At 42.3% G+C, this 21,052-nt stretch overlaps 1 protein-coding gene across 3 annotated transcripts in view; it reads right to left on the bottom strand.

Moving 5' to 3' along the window:
* Positions 1–10,081: 10,081 nt before the first annotated feature.
* The window catches only part of CDH20 (cadherin 20), a 209,483-nt gene continuing 198,512 nt past the window's right edge, over positions 10,082–21,052 (bottom strand). For all 3 annotated transcript variants that reach the window (XM_052697946.1, XM_052697945.1, XM_052697944.1), the window contains exons 10-12: positions 19,350–19,467; positions 13,083–13,334; positions 10,082–11,810 (exon numbers count right to left, since the gene is read on the bottom strand). In XM_052697946.1, the coding sequence (XP_052553906.1) occupies positions 11,311–11,810; positions 13,083–13,334; positions 19,350–19,467 (870 nt within the window). In that variant the 3' untranslated portion in view covers positions 10,082–11,310. The remainder of the gene's footprint in view (positions 11,811–13,082; positions 13,335–19,349; positions 19,468–21,052) is intronic.

Raw genomic sequence — 21,052 nt, 5'->3', positions numbered from 1 at the left:
AGCGTAGATGAAACAGTAGGAGGAACCAGCTGGGAAATGGGTGGTAGTTTTCCTCATTGAAGAATTCAAATAATCCGTAAAAATTTGCTAAAACAGCCAGTAAAGAACCTCAGCTTTTCACTGGAAAAGTGAGTAGTTCACTTCTTTTCTATCAAGGCACAATGATATTCATGGGAAGAATACAATTTCTGTAATGACAACACTAATAAGTGCAACAATTTTGACTGAAAGGAAAGGAGGCTGGGAGAGGGGTCAAAGCAATTAAAATGAGAAAAGAACATTAGAAAGAACTCTTATCAGTTCTCTCTCAGTTACTGATGTCACCCCTTCTCATGGCATACAACTTCTTGCTGGATATAACTAGGCCTTCTGATTAATAAACAAGTTATTTTAGAGTATCAGCACCCTGTGTTCCTTTTAATTGCAGCTGTCAGAGCTGATGGAAAAGAGACTTACTGCGTTACTGGATCCAGTACTTCACTTCAGCTACATGAATTTTTCAGGTTACCGTACATTCCTCGTTCCCTACCCAAGTATGCTGTATTTAATGCATTGTAGCCATTTCCCTTGGAAATTAAGTCAGAAACGGTAATTTAAGATATGTTTAAAAAATGCTGATCTTTTACTTGTGGCTTTGTTTCTTCCCTTGAGTGTAGGCAGAGCAGTTCTTAACCACCGTGGACTGGATGGTATAGACCTTAACATACAGCGTAAGTTTTGAGTTGCCCCAGGCAAATTAACAACAAGGAATCCTGAATGTTGCATTTTCTTTCTTATGTGTGTCCTGTCTCTTTGGAGCAAAAGGATTTCTGGTGTAACAGTTACGCTAAATGAAAATAAACAGTGCTGATGGGTAACTTGCAAAGAGTTTAGCTCAGCTAAGCATTCTGATGTTACATCTTCTTAATTATTGAGAGCACCGTGGAATGGTGGAATACACAGAGGGTATAACATGAACTAGAGAACACACAGTATAACTGAGTCACTTTATTGTTCTGCTCAGTATGTTTTGGTGAGGAAGGGAATGAAAGGTAAATAGTCTTCAAGCTGTTCTGCCCTTAAGTCAGAGGTGCAGATGTGGTGACTTCCAGGAGCACCCAGGGCACACTGTTAGGACGAGTTCTTACACGAGAAAGCCCATGCTTTCTGGCCTCTGCTAATACCTGTCAGTTGGCATAGGAAAGCAGAGACCCACCCTAACCCTCCTGGAGGTCTGGTGGTTGGTGACCCTGCACATAGCAGGGGGGTTGAAACTAAATGATAGTTATGGTCCTTTTCAACCCAGGCCATTCTATGATTCTATGACCTCTTGTATGCCTGGTTTTCCTGGTGGTGGTAGCACTCGACAATGTGCATAAGGAAAATCTTGATCTAGAGTATATATTTCCACAGTCTGTTCCAGCAAGCAGCCCTGATTGTGATACTTCCTGTGCTATGCCATCCTCTTGAGCTGAACAGGATTCATACTGATGACTTAAAGGGAAAAATCATACTGATTATTGGCATCAAGCTCTCTGCCCCCATGAGAATGTCTCCTCTATTTTTCTTCTTGGAAAAGCAGTGTGCAAAGTCAATCATGCTTTCATAGTAGAGTGAAATAATATTTTCTCAGGTCCATTTGTTTCATCTGCACTTTAAATTGCCTTAGGACTAAATCAAGGCAGATAGAACTGTTACAAAAAGTGTTGCAGTCAGAGAGTGTAAGATGCAAATTACACATACAGCAACATACAAATACGTTTGGAGTAAATTGAATTAGAAAGGTTTAAGAGAAGAGGATGGAGGCCCAGTTTTCCAAGTGAGATCTTAGTGTTCTTCCAGATGCTCCTGAACTGTACACTCCAGCTGCTTCTCCAGTATCATGTAGCTTTCCAGTCTCATGTTGTATGTGTCAGCCCCACATCGATGCCTTGCAAACTTAAGAGCATCTAACATGGCTCTTGATTCTTCCGCTCAGCAGCTAAGTCATCTCTGAACAACTGAAATGAGTGGCTACTTAGAACAGTGGTTGACTTTACCATAAACCATACTTTTTGGAATTTGAACACTGAAATATGTGTGTGTTGTATTTATATGTTCTCGTTCTCTCTTCTCTTTTTTTTTTTCTTTGCCTAGCAAGATAATAAATTCACTTATTTCAGAACTGTTCTGCTTCCTTTCTTCCAAAATTGTTCTGGTTCCTTTCAGTGAATAATAATTACTTTTTAAAGCAATTTTCTGTGCACTGGAGGGCAATGTTTGATGTTTGGAGGATCCAGACTTTTCCAGTAATTAGTCTGAGAGAAGGATCTTGTCATTTTTGTATCCCATAAAGCAGCCAACTCACTGCTATTCTGTTTTATATAGGGTTCTATGTCATTCCAGCATCTGAATGCCTTCTGGTGCTGTGGTAAGCAGTATTATTAGGATTTTGTGGACTCTAAATTCCTTTAGACTGAAAGCAGAGCTAGAGATAGTTTTTCCTTTGTTTTTTCCAGCTACACTACGGAGATGTGAGCAGATTTTGTACTTGATGCTTCCATCTCACCTTAAACGTCAGTTAAGAAAATTTCTTTAGATTGGTTTACAGAACAGTGTGCTTCTTTGGAGCTCAAACAATCAAATGATTTAAGCATCTCTGAGATTTTAATGTGACTTAACAAAATAATGATATCTTTGAGTCTTTTAAGGACTCCTACTTCCAGCTAGATGAGTTAATCTGATAACAATTATGTGCTCGGAGTTTGCTGGTGACCCAAAATTTGCAGGTTTACGTACAGAACTATATTTTTTGCTGAGGAAGCAATGTATTATGAGCTCTGACTGCTACAAGCTAGTCTCTGCAGCTATCAGTTGAGTGGCTGAAAGATGAATTTCTTCCTGTAAATTGTGAGCAGCTCTGTGGGAATCTTTTTAATATGTGTAAAACAACTGTGCATAGCAATAGAAAATGCCACGATACCGTGGTGCAAACAGTATGGAGCAGAAAAAAATGTTCTTCACACTGCTTTGTTTGTTTCAACTAACTCTTGAGCCGCATCAAAAACGATCTCCAAGAATAATTTTGAATTCTTGAAATCCTCTGTACCGTGTTAAACTGGAGCAGTGGGATGATGAATCAGTGTGAGAGTGAAGGAAATATGGCCCTGGGCATTACGTGATGCAGTACTTTGTGCAAAGTACGCCTTTGAGACTTGTCGTGTTTTATTGACTATTTGGGAGGAAGAAAGAGGCTTTGCAATGACTGTTTACACCAATAAATTGTCTTGTAGATGCTCATACCAGGGCATGTTACCAGAGCAGGAAGGCAGATCCAGAAGGAGACTCTTAACTAACAAATTACCATGCTAAGGTTGCAATTACCCACTTTTAGTGAGCCTCCCCATGGTAAATCTTCAGCAAAGCAGCCCCAGTGTGCTGGCTGTGGTTCATTGCTACTCCATGCCTGCTGCTGAGCCTACAGCTGCCCCTGCTGTGACTGTTGCTGGGCAGAACTGCTGAGACTGGAGCACAACTCTTCTCAGAGGTGCTCTGCTGCCCCACATGGCTTTGGTATCAGATGCATGCACTGTGCTGGCAGAATCCTGGTAAATGTCTAGCGGTTTTACTTTGGGTGCTCATGTGCTGTGAGCTGCCCTAGATAGATGCTTTTCAATACTCTCAGCTTCTTATTCCATTTACCTGGAGGATGTGATTACCTTCTGGCATGCTGCTCAGTCTTCAAGCAGAAATAGAAGAAAACAGAAGACATTATAACATCCAGGCTTTGTACTCCTTCTGCCCGTATGTTATTTGCTGTGACCAAGTGAAGCAGAGCTCTCTTGTGTCTCAGGCACAGCGTTCCCTTTACACGAGAGCTCTTTCTGTAATGTGGATCACTTGAATTTTTCACCATTCTCTGAACATAAACTATGATCGTTGTCCCTTTTCTTCCTCTTGCCTTGTGAATCCCAATTAAAAAGTGTGGGAGGGCAATGATCAAGGTGTACAGAATACAAGATGTTGCATTATAAAGGTTTTGCTGACACTCGTTTGGCATGACCTACATAAGTCACTGGTCACGTCATGCTTTAGAAAATTAGAAGGAATTAATTCATAAATGAAATTAATGGAGAAAAATGACCGTGAATTTTAATAGAAGTATACCATTAAAAGAAATGGAACTCATTAAGCTTTGAAATATGAGCAGCCTCTTCATTCACTAGACTCCATCGCTATGATTATAACTGATGGGGATTCAGGGGTATTAAATTGGCTGCATGAGGGCTTTATAATTGGCCCATGAATAGCATAAGAGTAAGGAGAAAGAAGAGATGTGGTTGTAGAGGAATAGCAAAAAAATTTGGGACTGAGAAAAAAACCGATTGAGCTTGCAGCGTGCCTCTTCTCCAGTTTAGGGTGAAATGCCGTGTTCATTAGCTGCACTACCTGGAGTTTGGTTTCACAATTAAGAGTGCTGGAAGATGTTTTTCCACCTCTTGCATCCTTGCTTGTGTGCATTCCTCAATTAAAAGGATTCCCCTGCACTGAGCTGCTTGCTCTCTCCTGTCTGATGAGCAGCAACCTCTGTATAACCTGTTGCTTCGTTCTGCTGCAAAGGCTTTGCACCACTCAGACTGCATACAGAAGGCTGCACTCAGTTTACTCAGCACAATGTCTAAAATTTGCCTTTGCTATTCTTGTACGTCTGATTGGTGCCTAGTTCTGGTTCTCTTAGTGTGCATTTACACATCTTACTTTTCACTTGACCTTTCACCCACTGTGGGCTGAGAGCCAAGTTATATTGCCAGCCCTCAGTTAATTACCAGTGCTGTTATTTTTTTAATTGTCTGAGTAAGCAGGGGAACATCAGGTTAAGTCACATTTGCAAAGAGATCATGACTCAATTAGTGCTTATGAGTAAAAGAGAAAAAAAGGCATAATTAAGGACAAAACAGTAACGGCACTATATGTTTGCCTAAATGCTGAGGAACCTGCTCAGAACAGCAGCCTTACTGAAAGAATGGAGGGTTAAAAAAAAGCGTATATGAAACCTTGAAGGCAGCCAGAAATTTGTGTGAGACTTTTCAAACAGAAGAATTAGAGGAGCTCGTTAGAGCAGGGCAGAAAATCTTGGCTTTTATTTTGCAAAATCAATGAATGCTAATGCCCTGGTTTTGGAGAGTTTGCTGTGTGGCTAGCTTAATTTTGGTTGTGGAAGCAAAAATAAAAAGCACCAAACATTCAAAGTCATCCCGGTCCATTACAATTAGAAAGGCACTAAAGTGTAAAGATTTTGCTCATAAGCTTTGCTGTTTCTCACTAGGAAAATTATTTTTATATTCAGCTATGCTTCTCCTTTCTCTAGTAACTTATTATTAGTTATACTAATTAACATTATTTTTTCACTACTTGCATCAAAAATCAATTGAATACAAACTCAAGGACAAAACGGATCACTACATGAGATTTGCCCCTTCAACTTTCTGGATGGGCTGTCTGTTTTGTTATTCCTCAGAGATGCTTTAATAGCACGATGTTGGGATATTTGTCCTTCACTGAAAACTACCTTGAGGAACATTACGTGTGTGCTGTTTATTATCTAAGTGAAATCTTTCTGAATGACATGGTAGTTAAAAGATTTTTGAAGCAATTATAGGGAAGAAATTGCAGTGGACAGTAGCACGGACAGTCCACAAAAGGTTCTCCACCTTTTAAAATGTAAGCAATAAAGTTTTGTCCTTGAAATCAGTGTGCTGATTTCAATGGGAGCAAGGGCATCATGGGATCCCATCAGGACATTGATTACTGTGTTTTCCAGAGCCTTTCAGAGACCCAAGGGAAGTGGCTGCCTGGGTGAGTTTACAGTGTTGTGATATGCTCAATTGCAATGATATCCATAAAGAAAACAAACAGAGGAGGAGATTTTCTCCAGCTTTTCTCCTGGTGGTATTTCTAGCTGTCTGAACTTGGACACAAAGAATTCTGCAAGCAAGTATTTGCTTAGCTTTTGCTATTTCTGCTTTCAGATATATGGCCTTGTTACTACATTTTTTGAGGAGAAATCAAGAAAACCAGAGCAGAGCAGTGGGTTCTGCTGGCCAGGCTTGATGCATTACTATCTACTCTGGGATAGCAGTATTGGTCTTACAGCAGCTGTCAGGTCTCCTTTCCTCTCCGTTCTCTGAGTATAGTGCTATGTTTGTTTCCAGCTCCCCGTTGTCCACCACCAGGTCACTGGATCCCAGTCCTTGGAGCTGCAGAGGTGGAGCCTTGGACTCCGTGTCCCCCTGATATTTGGTGATCTCCTGAGGATCACCAAACCTACAAGACTTGTCAGACCATGGTGTACAAACCGATGAAATGATGCCTCAAAAAAATGTGGGCCTTCCTTTACACTAAAGAAGCTGCTCTGGCTTATCCACCACCTTTGGACTAAGTGGAAACAACCCCTGGCTGTGACCTGTACCTTCCCATACAGTGTCACGATCTTCTGCATGTGCCAGCTTGCTTGCTTATCAGGGCAGTCTTTCTCTTTATGCAGGACAGCTTCTTGCATTTTCTACAGGCTGCTCACTGGGAAAATAGGACATCCTGAATGAAGAGAATCCAATCACTCCTAAACCCGTGTGCCTCTGGCTCACTCTTTTCTTCACCCTCTCTTTCTCCCTCCCTCCTTGTTTCCAGCTCATAATCCTCCTCTCTTACCTTTGGTAGAAGTACTACTACTACTACTACTACTACTACTTTGGTGGAATTACTAAAACTCAAGAGCAAAGGAGATGTATCAGCATCCCAAAGTCACTGCATGCTAGATGGAGGGTTTTGTGAGGGATATTTGACATTTGTGAGAGTGTACATGCAGATACTGAGACCAGAAGAACTGCTTGCCTCCTGCCCTGGTGGAGCAGGGCTCTGCCAGACATGAGGCTGGCTGCCATGTTAGCTTGTTGTGTCCTTTTGCACTGGGCTGCAAATGGGAGAGCTAGAGCATAACAGCAAGGTCCACTTGCTTTTGTTACCACTGCAAGGTGTAGTGCTGAGGCTGTGTTTGTGACCAGCACTGTAAGGATTCCTGGGGCACAGGGAGAGGTCTTAATGTGTGGTTAATTAGTTGTCACATGGGCTGACTGATTGCCTATCCATTAAATCTTCTGTTGATGGACTTGCAACATGTATTACTCATCTGTAAAATGGTTATATCAGCTATAAATCACTTAAGATATGTTATAATTCATGTATGAACCTATTCTTTAGAGCAAAGTGGGATTGATCTTCATGCCCTGTATGGTCTGCCCAGGGAGGTGGTGGAGTCACCGTCCCCGGCAGGGTTCAAGAGGTGTCTGGATGAGGAGCTACAAGATATGGTTTAGAGGTTTGTGATAGCAACAGTAGCAGGAAGACAGTTGGACTAGATGATCTTGCAACTCATTTCCAATCTTACGATTCTTTGATTCTATGAAATTAGGAAGCACAGATATAAGGATTGGGGGGGCATTCCTCCATTGACCCATGGAGGATCACGGAGTCCCTCTATTGTGTGACCCTGCAAAATCCTCATTTACACTGCAAATTACAGCAGCAAGTAGCTTTCTCTTTATCCTCAGACATTTGCTTCGACAACTGTAGGACAGTCCTTCATTTTCTGCCTCTTCTCTTCAGGTAGAAGGATGTGAAGTGGGGCAAATAGTTTTCTGTTGTTGTTATTCTTTCATCATATCCTGAATGTGCTCTTTGCATGGGTAAACTGAACATCCACACAGATTAATAACTCAATTTTCTCTCCTTTGTGTGATTCTCAAACCTCTTAAATAGCATTTTCAACCCACTGTACCCCAAACCTCATGACAAGGCAGCAGTTTCCCTGCTGCTTCCTGCTGTTCCTGGAATATGGGGCCCAGCTCTGCATCTTCTGAAGCCTGAGATGTTGCACCCCCTTTTTCCACATGAGCTGTTTCTGTGTCCTCTCACACATCAGCTTTGTGCCCCTGTGCCTTGACTGTCATCACCTCCCTGCGTGTGACCCATTGTGTGGGTCCCACAAGCCAGTATTCAGTGGTGGGATTACATGCAACAGTGGTCTCCATGTGGTTTCAGTTTGTGGTCAGATGTATTTTGACCCCGACCCCCTCCAATGTTGGTACTTCTAGATGAATCCCACCCACTCCAGCACAGGTCTTGGGAGTTAATCATGCCCTTTAACAGGTCTGTTGTGAATGCAGGCTCATTATTTACTGTGAACATGACCTTGCATGTTCCCTGCATGACAAGACCCTCTTAACAGCATCAATTGAAGCAGCTCTGAGGGAAATCCTGAGGATAGTTAAAACAAATGAGATTTAAAGGCAGGCACTTCCAGCCACAAAAGTGTTTATATACTCAGTCCATCCAAACAACTAGAAAATGTCACCAGGCTCTGCAAACACTCCCTGTTTCTTGCTGCAGGGAAAGTGGAGCTTTTTCCATTTTCAGAGTGATGCTGTTGGAGCTGTCGTAGGATTGGAGTGGATTTCATTTATGTCCCATCCCTGAAGGCACTCAAGGCCAGGCTGGATGGGGCCCTGGCGAACTGAGCTGGTGGCTGGCAGCCCTGCCAACAGCAGGAGATTGGAATTGGGTGGGCTTTACATTCCCTTCCAACCCAAGCCATTCTATGGTTTTATAATTAACTCTGCGGAGCACTAATGAAGTCAAAAGAAATGAGGGAGGCAGGGCCTCCTATGTGCAATAGTGCAATCGTACTGCAGCTTTCGCTCCCTTTGCTCATCTTCAGCAAAGGGAGATGCTCCAGTATTTGTAGTGTATTGATTACCATCAGTAGCATCTACAGACTCTCCACGAAGATTAACAGCCAAAACTAGGTCAGATTTAAAAGCCAAATATGGGCTCTGAAGCACAAATACAGCAAGAGAGATGAGTTGTTCCCAGTAATGATGCTATGAACAAAAGTAAAAGGCTGGCATTCTGTTTGTTTAATGGCATCAAGCGGATCAGGTATTACACCACAGCTGTGTTTTGCTTTTAAATGCTAGAACAAAGTTTACATGTGGAGACTGGACAATGAGTTGAAGGCTGAGCTTGGCAGGGAGAAGGTAACTGCAAGCATAGCTAAATAGCACATTTTTTTCCTTTTATGATTCTGATACATTGTAATAGCCTTTGTCCACACAGAATGAGAGCTGCTCCCCTGAACTTGCAGGCTGAATAGCTAATGTAGAGCAGGCCATGATCTCCATTCTGTAGGTAGGGATGCATTAATAACGGAATATTGACAGGTGTTATGTCTGAGTCTTTCCCACAGCTGTGCACCAGACTAACACTGTGATCTTGCATCCTGCCTTAGGTAAAAATGATTATTTATTTAAAAGAGAGTCTGGCCAACTTGTATTTGCTGTGTATCTATTTGAGCAGTGGACGTGGTGGCAGTTGATATATCCAGGCAGTCCTAACCTCCTTGCTGGATTGTGCACCCTTTTGAAGAAGCATGTGCAGCACTACGAGTATCCAACCCAGCAAGATGAGATTCCGTTGTCAGTACGTAGCTGATACGGGAGTTACAGCTGTTCATCAAGGTGTTGGTGGGAGATGCTTTGCTTTCTGGGAACCCAGATAAAGCAATGCAGTATTGAGATCACTGGGGAAGGTTTCAAGCCTTCCCTCCTCTGTAGGCCTCTGTAGCGCAGAGTGGCAGGATCAGCTCCCTTGACATGCTGGTCTTAGCTAGAAAGAAACTGCAGACTGTTCTGCTCCAGAAGCTTTTTACTACCTTTCATGAAACTTGCATTAGTGTAATTTCCTGTTGTCCCCATTTATACAGGTAAACAAGATAAGATCCAGGCTCAAAACTTCATCTGCAGAGTAGAATGGACCATGAATGACTATTGTGTGTTGTGGAATGTCTTGTCATGTTTCTGAAGGCATGAGCTTCTTTTAGGGCGGTGTAACTAGTTTCTGAGATTCTTATTGACCCAGCTGTAATGTTAAAAAAGAAAACATACTTCCTTGGGTCAGAAATGTTAACTACTCTGATGGGCTGGGCATGGGCTGATTCACTGCTGAGGGCACTGTCCAAGCCAGTGCCAATAAAAGCAGGAGGCAGTCTGCTCAGACCTATAAACTGAAGGCTTGTATCCTCAATGCAGTGCTGACAAACCATTTCTTCTTCTTAGTGCCCGAGGCAGGTGACAATAAAGCCACAGATAAGCACTAACTGCTGTTTGCAAGATAGTCAATAAATTGCCATCAGACTTTCCCTTCTGTTTAACTTTTATTAAAAGAGGTGCTAAGGTACTGTACTGTATGCAGTACATCATATTTATTACCAAAATTAACAAATATACAAAACTTATACATGTAATTTTCTTACATCCATTTATTGGTCTATAATACTGCATTTGTTCAAGTAGGTTATCTACAGTATGTAAACATCCCTTGGATTGACCTCACACAGATTAGGAAAGCCCATCTAACCCATGTAGTTACCAAATATAGCTTTTTCTTTTTTTAAATTTATTTGGCTTTCATTGGTAGAATCTAATCTTCACATTTGGCACATGGAAGAGACATCTACAGTGCAAAAGAGGCAGATCTTCTGTTTTTGTTCTGAGCAGTTTAGCAGTGTCATGGTTTTAAAGAGCCGGGAGGAGAATAAATTTACACAAACTCAATAGGAGATGGATTAGTATTAATGTCAATGACTCATGTCAGTCATTAAACTAGAGCAGAAAGTCAAAGCCTCTTCCCCAGCTCTCTCAGCCAGGTGAAAAAAAAAATCTCAGCCTTCCTTGTAAAGATTTAGGAAAGGACTCTGTTAGCAACAGAGAAAGGAGGTTTAGTTTACAAAGAGCCCTCTGAGATTCCAGTTTCAATTTTCTGCTTTGTATTTTTTTTCTCTTGTTAGCAAGCATGTCTTTTTTATTTATTTTTTGTCCCACTGTAATGGGGAAAAATAACCAATGAGGAACCAGTCTTCTGTGAGTTGGAGATTACAATTGGTGTTTGCTGGTCTTTGAACCCAGACATACAGAGCTCAGTAAGCTGCCATGTATGAGAGAGAGAAAGAGGGAGGGAGAGAGTAATGTCATTATATTCCAGGGGTGGAGCTTTCCAATTTTTCTGTAGAAAAACAGAAAAACTTTCTTCCTTCTGCTTCTCACTGTTTCAAAATATGACTTAATTTAACCAAGTAAAGCTGATCCATAGAGACCTTCATTCACGCTCTTCTTCCCATTCTCATTGAAGCACGGTATTGCTATTTTAGGAGGCCTCACCCATGTCCATGGAAGCATCTAATGAGAATGGATCTAATTGGATGCCACTTCACACGGAAACCCCTCTGCAATTCCTTGTCTGTTACCATAGGGCCCCACTGCTGTCCGTGGCACCGTACATCTCGGCCAGCTTTTTGAAGCGCGGGCCCCAGTCCGTCAGGTAATCGTAGCTCTGGTCTGAGTCTGTGGTCACCGACTGTAGGGAGCTGAGTGACTCTGCCACCGAGCCGTTCCCTTCAAACATATATGTCTGGAGGGAGTCGAAGGGAGGAGCCCAGAGGTCCATGTCAGCCTCATACAGCTTGGCAAGCACGTAATTGTGGACGTTGTTGTCCATGATGCATGCCTGAGGCACGTATCTGGAGAGGCTCTCTATTTCAGGGAGCATGTCCTGCCTGTTTTTCACCACAAGCTGGGCCTCCCGTGGGTTCCACATGGCGGCGATATCGAAGGCCTCAGTGTCCTCCTCCCCACCGCCTTCATCGTCGTACCTGACGATGTTCTCATGGATGTTCTCCTCCTCGTCTATGATGTATGGCTGCTTCCGCTGGCGCCGCATGGAGAGGATGAGGAGCACCAGCACTGTGGGAGGCAACCAAAACATGGGGCCATCAGTAAGAGGGCAGATCTTGCAAAGTCTTTATGCCTGAGGCAGCCCCTCGGATATAAAAAGCTGTGATGTTTGCAGGTGGAGGGATGCAGATATCTGCCTGAGATCAGTGTCTCGAGGTCCTGCCCATCTGTCCCTTAGCTTACCTTAAGTCTTAACTTTTGGTCACAAGTGTAGGGACAACATTTGGGACAAGTCTAGCCAGTAGTGTTTGCAGTGTGGTACTTGAGATACTTTAAAGGTAGCCAGATCAAGCATTAGTAACTACTTATCTGCAGCAGCTTCACAAAGATGTGATTGTTGTTTTTTTTTTCCTGCTTTGTAGGTGGATTTGCAGCCTGCTTTAGGAAAGCCTCTTGGTCTGGGTGCTGCACGTGACATAAGTGGGGGAATGGTAAGCCCATGATGGAAGATTCACCATGGTAGTATGTCTCCCTACATGGCAAATGGCTGAGGTAGCTCCTTCATCTGCTCCTAAGCATTTCTGTGTTTATCTGAAAAATGCTGCTTTGGGCTAGAATTACTGTCAGTTGCTCAGCAATACTGAGATGATTCTTAGCATACACAGGCACCAAGAGGTCTGCACTGCAGAAAATGTGCTGTCACCTGGTGACTGTATCTTCAGCTAGAACTCAGCAAGGGTTTTGAACGCTGAAAGTTTGGGTTGAGGCATCTAGACTTTATAGAGACAGAATTTAAAGTTTTTTGTTGTTTTTACTACTCTACTGATCTGATACTGAGCCTCTGAAACTTCAGGGAAAATGTGCTTTGAATTAATATCTCACAACTCAAGAGATTGAACAAGGGAACAGAAGTTCTTTTAATACTCAAGGCTAACAGGGGAAATAGAAGGTCTGGGCAAAAAACCTCAACCAACCAAACAAAAAAAATGAAATATGCTTGTGTAGAGAGAACACATGGAAGATGCTCAGTTTTCTACTTCCTCCTGACGTACTTCTTCTCATACAGCAGGGCCATATGAGACATCCTGGCACAACGGGGATCTGCCAGAATATTTGCAGGCTGTATTATTTCCCCCATCCCTATACCCCTGTCTGAAGCAATATGGGGCCGACTACGCCTGTTCCATGTTTTGGCCCTTTATGTGCACGTGTGTGTCCACACGTAATATATATACATGCACGTGTGTGCACATGCATTTGTATCCTTCATCTTTAGTAGGTTAGCAACCCCCTGGCCAGGACAGAAGAGCTCATCCTCCCAAGAAGCAGATAAGGCTTTACCTAGCAGGACAAATATGCAGGCGAGGATTGCAATGAGTGCTCCTCTGCTCAGGCTGACAGGGAGGACGTAGGCCTCAGCATTGCAGGACATCACCATGCCGCCTTCGTCACAGCTGCACACGTGCACAGTCAGCGTGCCTGTGCTGCTCAGCACAGGGCGGCCGTTGTCACTGATCAGGATGGGGAGGTAAAAGATGTTCTGCTCGTGCTGTCTGAAGCCAGAGCGCCTCGTCAAAATCCATGCCGTGTTGTCTGTGGGTTGGAAATAAATGGAGAGAAAAGAAGAACAAATATATTCATCAGAAAAGGAGGTCTAAAAAAAAATCAGCCCTAGACCCACATCCATTTGTCTTCCCTTTTTTTTTCTTTACCTTTTTTAAAAAACAGTTTGTCACTGATCAGCATTTTGCCTCTGCCTCTCATATTTCAATATCTTCCGAGGCCATAGCTCAAAACCTGCAAGGCATGCACACCTTACAAGTTGCTTTCACCCTTTCTGACATAAAGTGCCCAGAGCAAACTCACAGCCTTCAGTTTTAGCTAGAAGAGCTCTCAGAAGGCAGGATGGAAATGAATAGTTGAAGGAGGCTTGTTATCCCTGTTTGTTCTTGCTCAGCACCTTTTCTAGACATGGCTCTTAAGAGCTGCCACCATTTTGTAGATGCTGGTGTATGACCCTTGCAGACATGTTAAGGTTGTCTTTATGGTTTTTGATATGAGGCATGGCCATCTGCTTGAGGCAACAAGAAGACAGGGAACAAAGGAACAAAAGACAGCAAAAATGACAGCTGGTTATCCTAAAGAGCATTGAGTCGAAAATTTTGCAACAAAACATTTTTTCAGTGAAATATGTGCAATTTCATCAGCACTTTTGCCATTGGAAAAAGTCAGAGTACTTTGTCGTCATTGTCAAAATTGTGCTGCTTTAATTTGACCATTCTGCCACCTGATTTTTATTAGAACTTGAAACAAAATGGGTTGAAACAATGCTGCAGAAACAAAGGAGTAAGAGAGTGACCTAAGAGGAGATTGCCTTTAATTTTCATGTCGAGGGAAATTCCTTCATCTGGCACTTTCCCTCCATACATATATATATATGTATGTATGTATACGTATATATGTATATATAAGAACAGAGCTATGTATATATATTTAATGTCAGGATTTCCAATGGCTTCTGAATTCCTGTTTACCTTCTCCCCCAAATTCCTCAAACTGTGCACTGAGTTTCCCAGTAAGAAGGAGAGTGGATTCAGGACTTTGTTCTCCTCAAGTCTTATCTCAGAAATGCCATGGTAAATTCTCTGGAGATCAGTGTATTTTGCCTGTACTGACTTTTAAGCTTTGTGGCCTCAGAGACTTTTGGAAAGAGCAAGGCTGAATTGAATGTCTCCAATATCATTTGGCCCACTAAGGTGTCTAAAAGAACCTGCAGGAAAGTTGGCACATCTTATAAATGTGTTTGCAAATCCTGAGCCGGCAAAGATAGGTGGAGAACAAAGGATCTTTTTTCTCTTTTTGGCAGACCTACAAACCCTGCCCATGCACAGCGTTGCTGTGAGATTGTGGGGATTTGGGCTTCATGCAGTTTCTTTTACTACTTAGTTTTGTTTCCTGTTCCCTGGGTTCAAAAGAGGCTGTGGTCTGGCTATCTGCATATTTAGGTTGCTTCCAGCATACATGTACTGTGCTTGGAAATGCAGGATGTCAATCAGCTGGTCCTTGCTGGGTTGGCACAATGGAGCTGGCTGCCTGGCACCAGCCAGTAATGCAATCACAAGCAAACTACGAAAAAAACCACATGATACCAACAACTGATTGTTTAATTTTCACCTCTATGATTCTGTGATTATTTCCATGTCAACTCACTGCTAAAATTAAAATCTTTGGTCATTTTGTTCAGTGTGGAGACTGATTGACATGCAGGTTAATCAGCGATATCAGAAAGTATTTGATGGTCTTTAGGAGTGAGATTATGAGCTTTATATACAGCCAGCTTTGGAATGTATGCAATTCAAGCTGGACTCTTTATGCTTCCCTACCAGACTTAAACTATGCTGCAAGTTCCATATTTTGTGCTGCGAAGCTCTCAACAGCAGGCAGCACTGGTGTATGCAAGTACTGAGAGTCAGGCTCCACAGTTATAAAAACAACCTCAGTTTCCATAGTTTTTAAAAGCAATCTCAGGATCTTTTATGCCTTATATATCCATGACATTTCAAGCTTTTGCTCTGAAAGTGTAAAATACTGAAGCGCACCTGTGCCTGTATGTAAGTAACAAAACTGTAGCATCTCCTTAAATCATGGGATCCCAAGAGCTGGGGCTTTGAGAAGAACAACCAAATAGCACCAGATGCAGGATGAAATCCCCCAGGTTGCTTAAAATGGATGATGTTTCAGCTTTTGCTGATTTTACCATCCTTCAATAGGCTGTGCTGCTCTGAACAAGTGCAGCAGGTGTGACAGATGCAGACATATTTTCAGCATCATGTCCTAAGACCCAGCAGAGATCAGCATCCTACAGCCACTACAGCTCCTGAACAAGGGCTCCCCACTGTGAGCTCCACTCTCCTTTCTCTCCTGGGACACACACAAGTGCTTTCACTTCTTCTTCAGGCTATGTGCCCTTCAATACATCCTTCTCAGCTATCAATACCACATCTTTTCATTATTTGGCCTGTTGTGGCATGAGAAAAAGCAACCCAAAGGGCAGAAAATGACAAAACGTCTGGATTTATATTGCACTTCAGTCATCTTAACAGTGCAGTGGTTTGGTTGCCTTTCTTTTTCCTGGGTGAAAGACTCATGCTGTTTAAACTGGCCAGTAACAGAAGTCATAAATTCCACTCAGGTGACAGCAAACCTTCATTTTATGTGAAACTGCTCTTTGTGAAGGAAAAAGACTTCATCATTCTGGAGCTGGCCATACTTTGCCCGTAGAAGAAATCACAGGCAGTGATTCAAGTTGTGCAAATATATATAAATATATATATGTATATATATTTTTTTTTTCCAGCTAAAAAACAATTTTCTGTAATCAAATATTGAAGCGTATATATATACTTATATATGTACATAACTTTGCTGTGATGTGCTGATCCTATCACATAGGTCCTAAATATTCTTGGCCATATGGTTCCCTTGGTGTCTGTCAGCATTATATTTCAGCCCTTTTGCTTTGTTTTGCTCTGTACAAGACAAGCATCTACATAAATCATCCCTAAGGAATCACTGTACCTGTTACACCACAATGGCAATAGGCTGGTGCCAGAGCTTGTTGTGTGATTCATCAGAAGCCAACGCCATCTGATGTGCTGCTGCACTGCAAATGACATGATAGAATGTGAAGCAGCATGGCAGAAATCGGAATGCACTATTTTCTTCCAAATTTGATATCTGCTAAGTCCTAGCCATCGACACAACAAGGCCTGGGTGAACACGATAGCCTTATTATATTAAAAATAAATTAATTTTAAAAGCACAATAAGAATGCACAGTACTTTTGCATCCAGCTTCCAGTACAGCATTGCTGTCTTGTAGATTACTGATGATATTCAGTTAGCTACCACACTGAGCAGAGGCACTGTAGAGCACAATGTGTGATCCTGCACCCCTGAGATTGGTGCGAACGTGAGAACTATCCTTCTGGCCATTCTGACTGGTGTGCTTGTGAGAACAAGACTTAGAACCTCTCCTCCCTGACATTTTAATTGAAATGCAAGAGAGAGGACTTTCAGGGACTTCCACTGATGGTCCTGATGGTGGTATGACACCAATGCCTGCACCCATCCAATTGACTACTCTCTTCATTAATTCCTGTTACCCTCAAATGGAGGGCAGCAGACAAAAGCCAAGAGGAGACCAGCTCAAAGTTTAGTCTGGATATTTGGTAAGCTTATTTTGTTGCTCATCCCAGTCTCACAGCAAGCCTCTTTTACCAAACCTTTCCCAGCACTATCTTACCCAGATTTAGAAGTGGGACAAAGACAGCCCACTGATACCCTCTAACACTAACAAAAGAGAAGGGAGAACTCAGCTTAGTTCTTTGCTTCATCACATATTTCCTATATGTCCTTGAGAAGTAATTCAGGCCCTAATTTTTGCAGATACTTGCAAGTCTATTGCCCACTGATTTTACCAGACTCAAAGGGAACCAGGCATGTAAGTAGATTAATTTCTGCTCACCCCAGATCCCTGTCTACAAAGTGAAGACAATAGGATTTCTCTAGCTGCCAAAGCTAGGGGGAGAATGAATAGCCTAAAGTAGTTCTCAGAGACTGTAATAACAAGGGTCAAAGAAATATGTAAAGCAGCTCATCAGAATGCGAACTGTGATCTGTTTGTTACTCAAGTTTTCATTGCTGTGAAGATGGCTTCGCGTCTCGCAGTTTTTCTTACTACTGTATGGCACAACCAAGTAATTCGCACAGCTGCTGATCTGAACAGTGTCTTCCCACAGCCAGGAAAGCGTTGCTGTCTCATGGTTAGACACAGAGGCTGCAACGAGCAAGGCAGGTTCCATTCCTTGTCTTTCCATCCTGGGGCATGCAGTATATCTTTGCCTTTGGTGACTAAATCTTATAATGTATGTAGTACTTAGTGGTCCCTAGATGAAAATATAAATTATTGGTACTGAAACAACTACTGCACTCCAAATTGCCAAGGCAGTAAATTAACCCTTAATGTGTATATTTCAAATAGTCAGTGGTATGATACTTCACATTTTTATTTCAGATTTGTAACCAACAGTACCCTATGCTTCTCATGATATGTAGCCCTGGAAAACTGGTATTTTGCAGAAAGCAGAAGGCATGGCCATTCAGTCACTGCTGTCACTATAAATTACAGCATGTATGGCCTTAGACAGAAAAAATGCATCTGATGGTGGGAATTATGTGTTTCCTTTTTTAGAACAATGCCTTCAGGACAGAATGAGCCTAGACTGCCAAATGTTTTAGCAATGGTTGTGTTTTATCTTCTAATTTATTTTGGCAATATATGTTCAAAAGTTAAAAAAAAAAAAAGAGACAGAGAATGAGAGATAAAAACGCAAGAAATTGTGTGGTGAGTCTTCGGGGACTCTAGAGGATAAAATGCTTTTGGGCTGTAAAAGCACTAGCATGCTGTGAAGGAGAACTCAAGGCTCTGCAAGTAGCATCATTTAAGATATATTTGGTTAGTGATGGAAGAAGTTTGTTTATTAGCCATTAGGTTACTCTTTCACATGCCTGCAAGAGGCATAGATGGGGGCATATGGAAACAAGTGTGACAAGTAGGCATGTGTGCTCATGTGGGAGTAGGATCAGCACTATGCCTGGAAACAGGTCACGGATGCTGCAGGTGCCTGTATTCCCTTTTCTAATAGAATTCCTTGCTGGTTTGTAGTACTTTACACGCTCCTACTGACACCACATCAACTTTTGGTGCTCTGCACTGGATTATTCAAAGTCATCTTTCTTTTCTGCTGAAGGCAGCTGTAGACTTCACTTCTGCACCCATTTGCCCACAAAGGTCCTCTATCAGCTAGAGTCGTATGAACGCATGCTCACAACAGAGCTTTCCTTCAGGCTCCAAAACCACCAAAACTTCCCTAAAATAAGTGAATTCCACTGGTGAGGATACACAAATGCCAGCCCTTTGCCACGAGTCTCCCCACTGGTATTTCAGTTTCTGCTGAAACCTTTTACATAGACATTTAGCTGCATTTCAAATTATTCCCTAAGGCCTGGCATCTCTCCCCCACCTCCCTGCCTTTCCTAGGCAATAAATGAGGGCATGCATAGAGGAAGAAAAAAAAGTGCTTGGGGAAAAAGATGGGAACAATATGAGAAACTTCCATTTCAGTGCCCGGAAGAAAACAAGAAGAGTACAAAAAAGAGCAATGTAATTCCCTTCAGATTTGTATCCTCATTTGAGTTTCTAGCCTACCTTTAAGCATCTCCTTTTCAACGAATGCAATTTCCACCCTAGTAATCCAAGATGCCTGCAGCCTGACCACAAGACCCAAATTTGCACAAAACAGTGACACATTTCCTCTAAGAAGAAAAGGGGGGCCTATTACTAGAGAATACTTATAGAGAGGAAAATATCATATAACCTTCAAATGTATTAAGAAATATGTCATTTTACCATTGCCTTTAAGGAGCAGGTGTCACTTAGTATTATCTGAAATGGCAGTCTTATCACACACTGTAAGGCACAAACTCTCGAGCCCAACTCGGACATTAGAAATTAGAGTAGCTAACTGTCCACGTCTGCTCTGATTACCTTGATTGTCCCTCAGAGTAAAGTTGGGGTTGTTGGCTGCCTCTGGAGCCAGGCTGTAGTAGAAGTGCTGACCCTCCTGTGGGTCATCCCGGTCAATGGCGCTCACTGTCTGGATCAGCTGCACAATACGAGAACAAAGCAGAAGCAGGTGAGAAGCTAAATATGTCTCACGTAAACAAATAAACAATAAATACAATATATAAAATTTATATATGTAAATATAAGCAACCTGGGATAAAACTGCCTTGCAGGTTTCATTTTATTTCGCTATCACTCTGCAAATCACTTTTAAACGAAGGAGGAGATAATTTGGTTCAAATAACACTTTTCCCCCATGTGTCTATCTTTTGTCATACCTTTCCTTTTGAGAACCCAGGGCGTTCAGAAAATACACGTGCTTTAGAGAGTTTGTAAGAAAGCCCATACATATTTTCCGCTTCATTTTGCAGGTAGAAAAATACTTGAGGTTGGTTCCTTTTATCGTTAAGCTCTTCCAAAAAGTCAGTGGAAAACAAAGAGAAAATGCAACCGCGTGGATGCTTTGTATGAGCAACAAATAAAGCAAAGGAAAGAAACTAAGACAGTAATAAATCCAAGAAGAGGTTTGTCAACTCACTTACAGAGGTTTAAAATCATAGAACTATTAAGGTTGGCAAAGACCACTAAGATCATTTAATCCAACTACTAACCTACCCCACCATGCCCTGTTCCTCAGTGATACATCCACATGTTTCTTGAACACCTCCAGGGCAATGACTCCATCATCTCCCTGGGCAGCCTGTGCCAGTGTCTTATCCCTCTTCTGGAAAAGAAGTTTTCCTAATATCCAACCTGACAGTCCTTTCAAAACCTGCAAAATGTCTAGGCAATGATTTTTATTCCTTATGTTCTTTATTAAGTTAGTAGGATGAAATTATCCTGTATATGACTTTTAGTGAGCTGGTTGCTCCAGCAGTGAATAACTACTTCATTCTGCTTCACAGCAAGCTGGGAGGAGCCCAACTGAATGAGCAGTGATATTGCTACTGTAATTTTTTCTTCATAAATAATCAGTTGTGCATCTGTGTGCTTACACTATGCTTGTCAGCCATGCATTTAGAGACACAGGTCCCCACTGTGGCAGTGAAACAGCAGGTTGCATCCCACCAGCAATCAGCAGCACAAATTGCAGTACCAACAGCGAGTGTGAGCTCCTGTCCATGTGTGATACGGGCAGACCATGTTCAAGGGGCTTTGGAAAGGGCTGAAGCAAATTGGTATTACTGTTTGCTTGGAGATGTGGGTTCACAGTGTGCAGAACTGGGAATCCTGTTTTAACTATGATTCTCTGTAATCTCCAGTTCACAGCAGAATGGACTCAGTTTGCCACCCTTTGAAGTCGATGCAGCATATTGTGTCCAGCTCCCATAAGTCGAGGTGATTAAGGCTCTTATAAATAGGGTCTTTTACAAGTAAGCCTTGCTGGTCATACATAGGCTGAACTGACTCCGTGGCATTTCTTATAACACTTGTCCTCTATTGCTGCTACAGGACACACTGGCTGCTTGCCTGCTGGCACCTGCCCAAGGGCAGGCTTTATTTCAGCAGTGAAATGTACTGTGCAGTAGGTTTGGAAACCACTGTTGGAGAGAAAATGGTGTTCTATATGATGCACACATCATTGTGATGTGCTTGCCCTTAGAAAGCAGCGCAGGCAACTGCTC

The sequence above is a fragment of the Tympanuchus pallidicinctus genome, unplaced genomic scaffold (genome assembly GCF_026119805.1).
Source record: "Tympanuchus pallidicinctus isolate F22 unplaced genomic scaffold, pur_lepc_1.0 scaffold31, whole genome shotgun sequence".
NCBI lineage: Eukaryota > Metazoa > Chordata > Aves > Galliformes > Phasianidae > Tympanuchus > Tympanuchus pallidicinctus.
The sequence above is the reverse complement of the archived record's forward strand: the minus strand, read 5'-3'. Positions and strand labels throughout refer to the sequence as shown.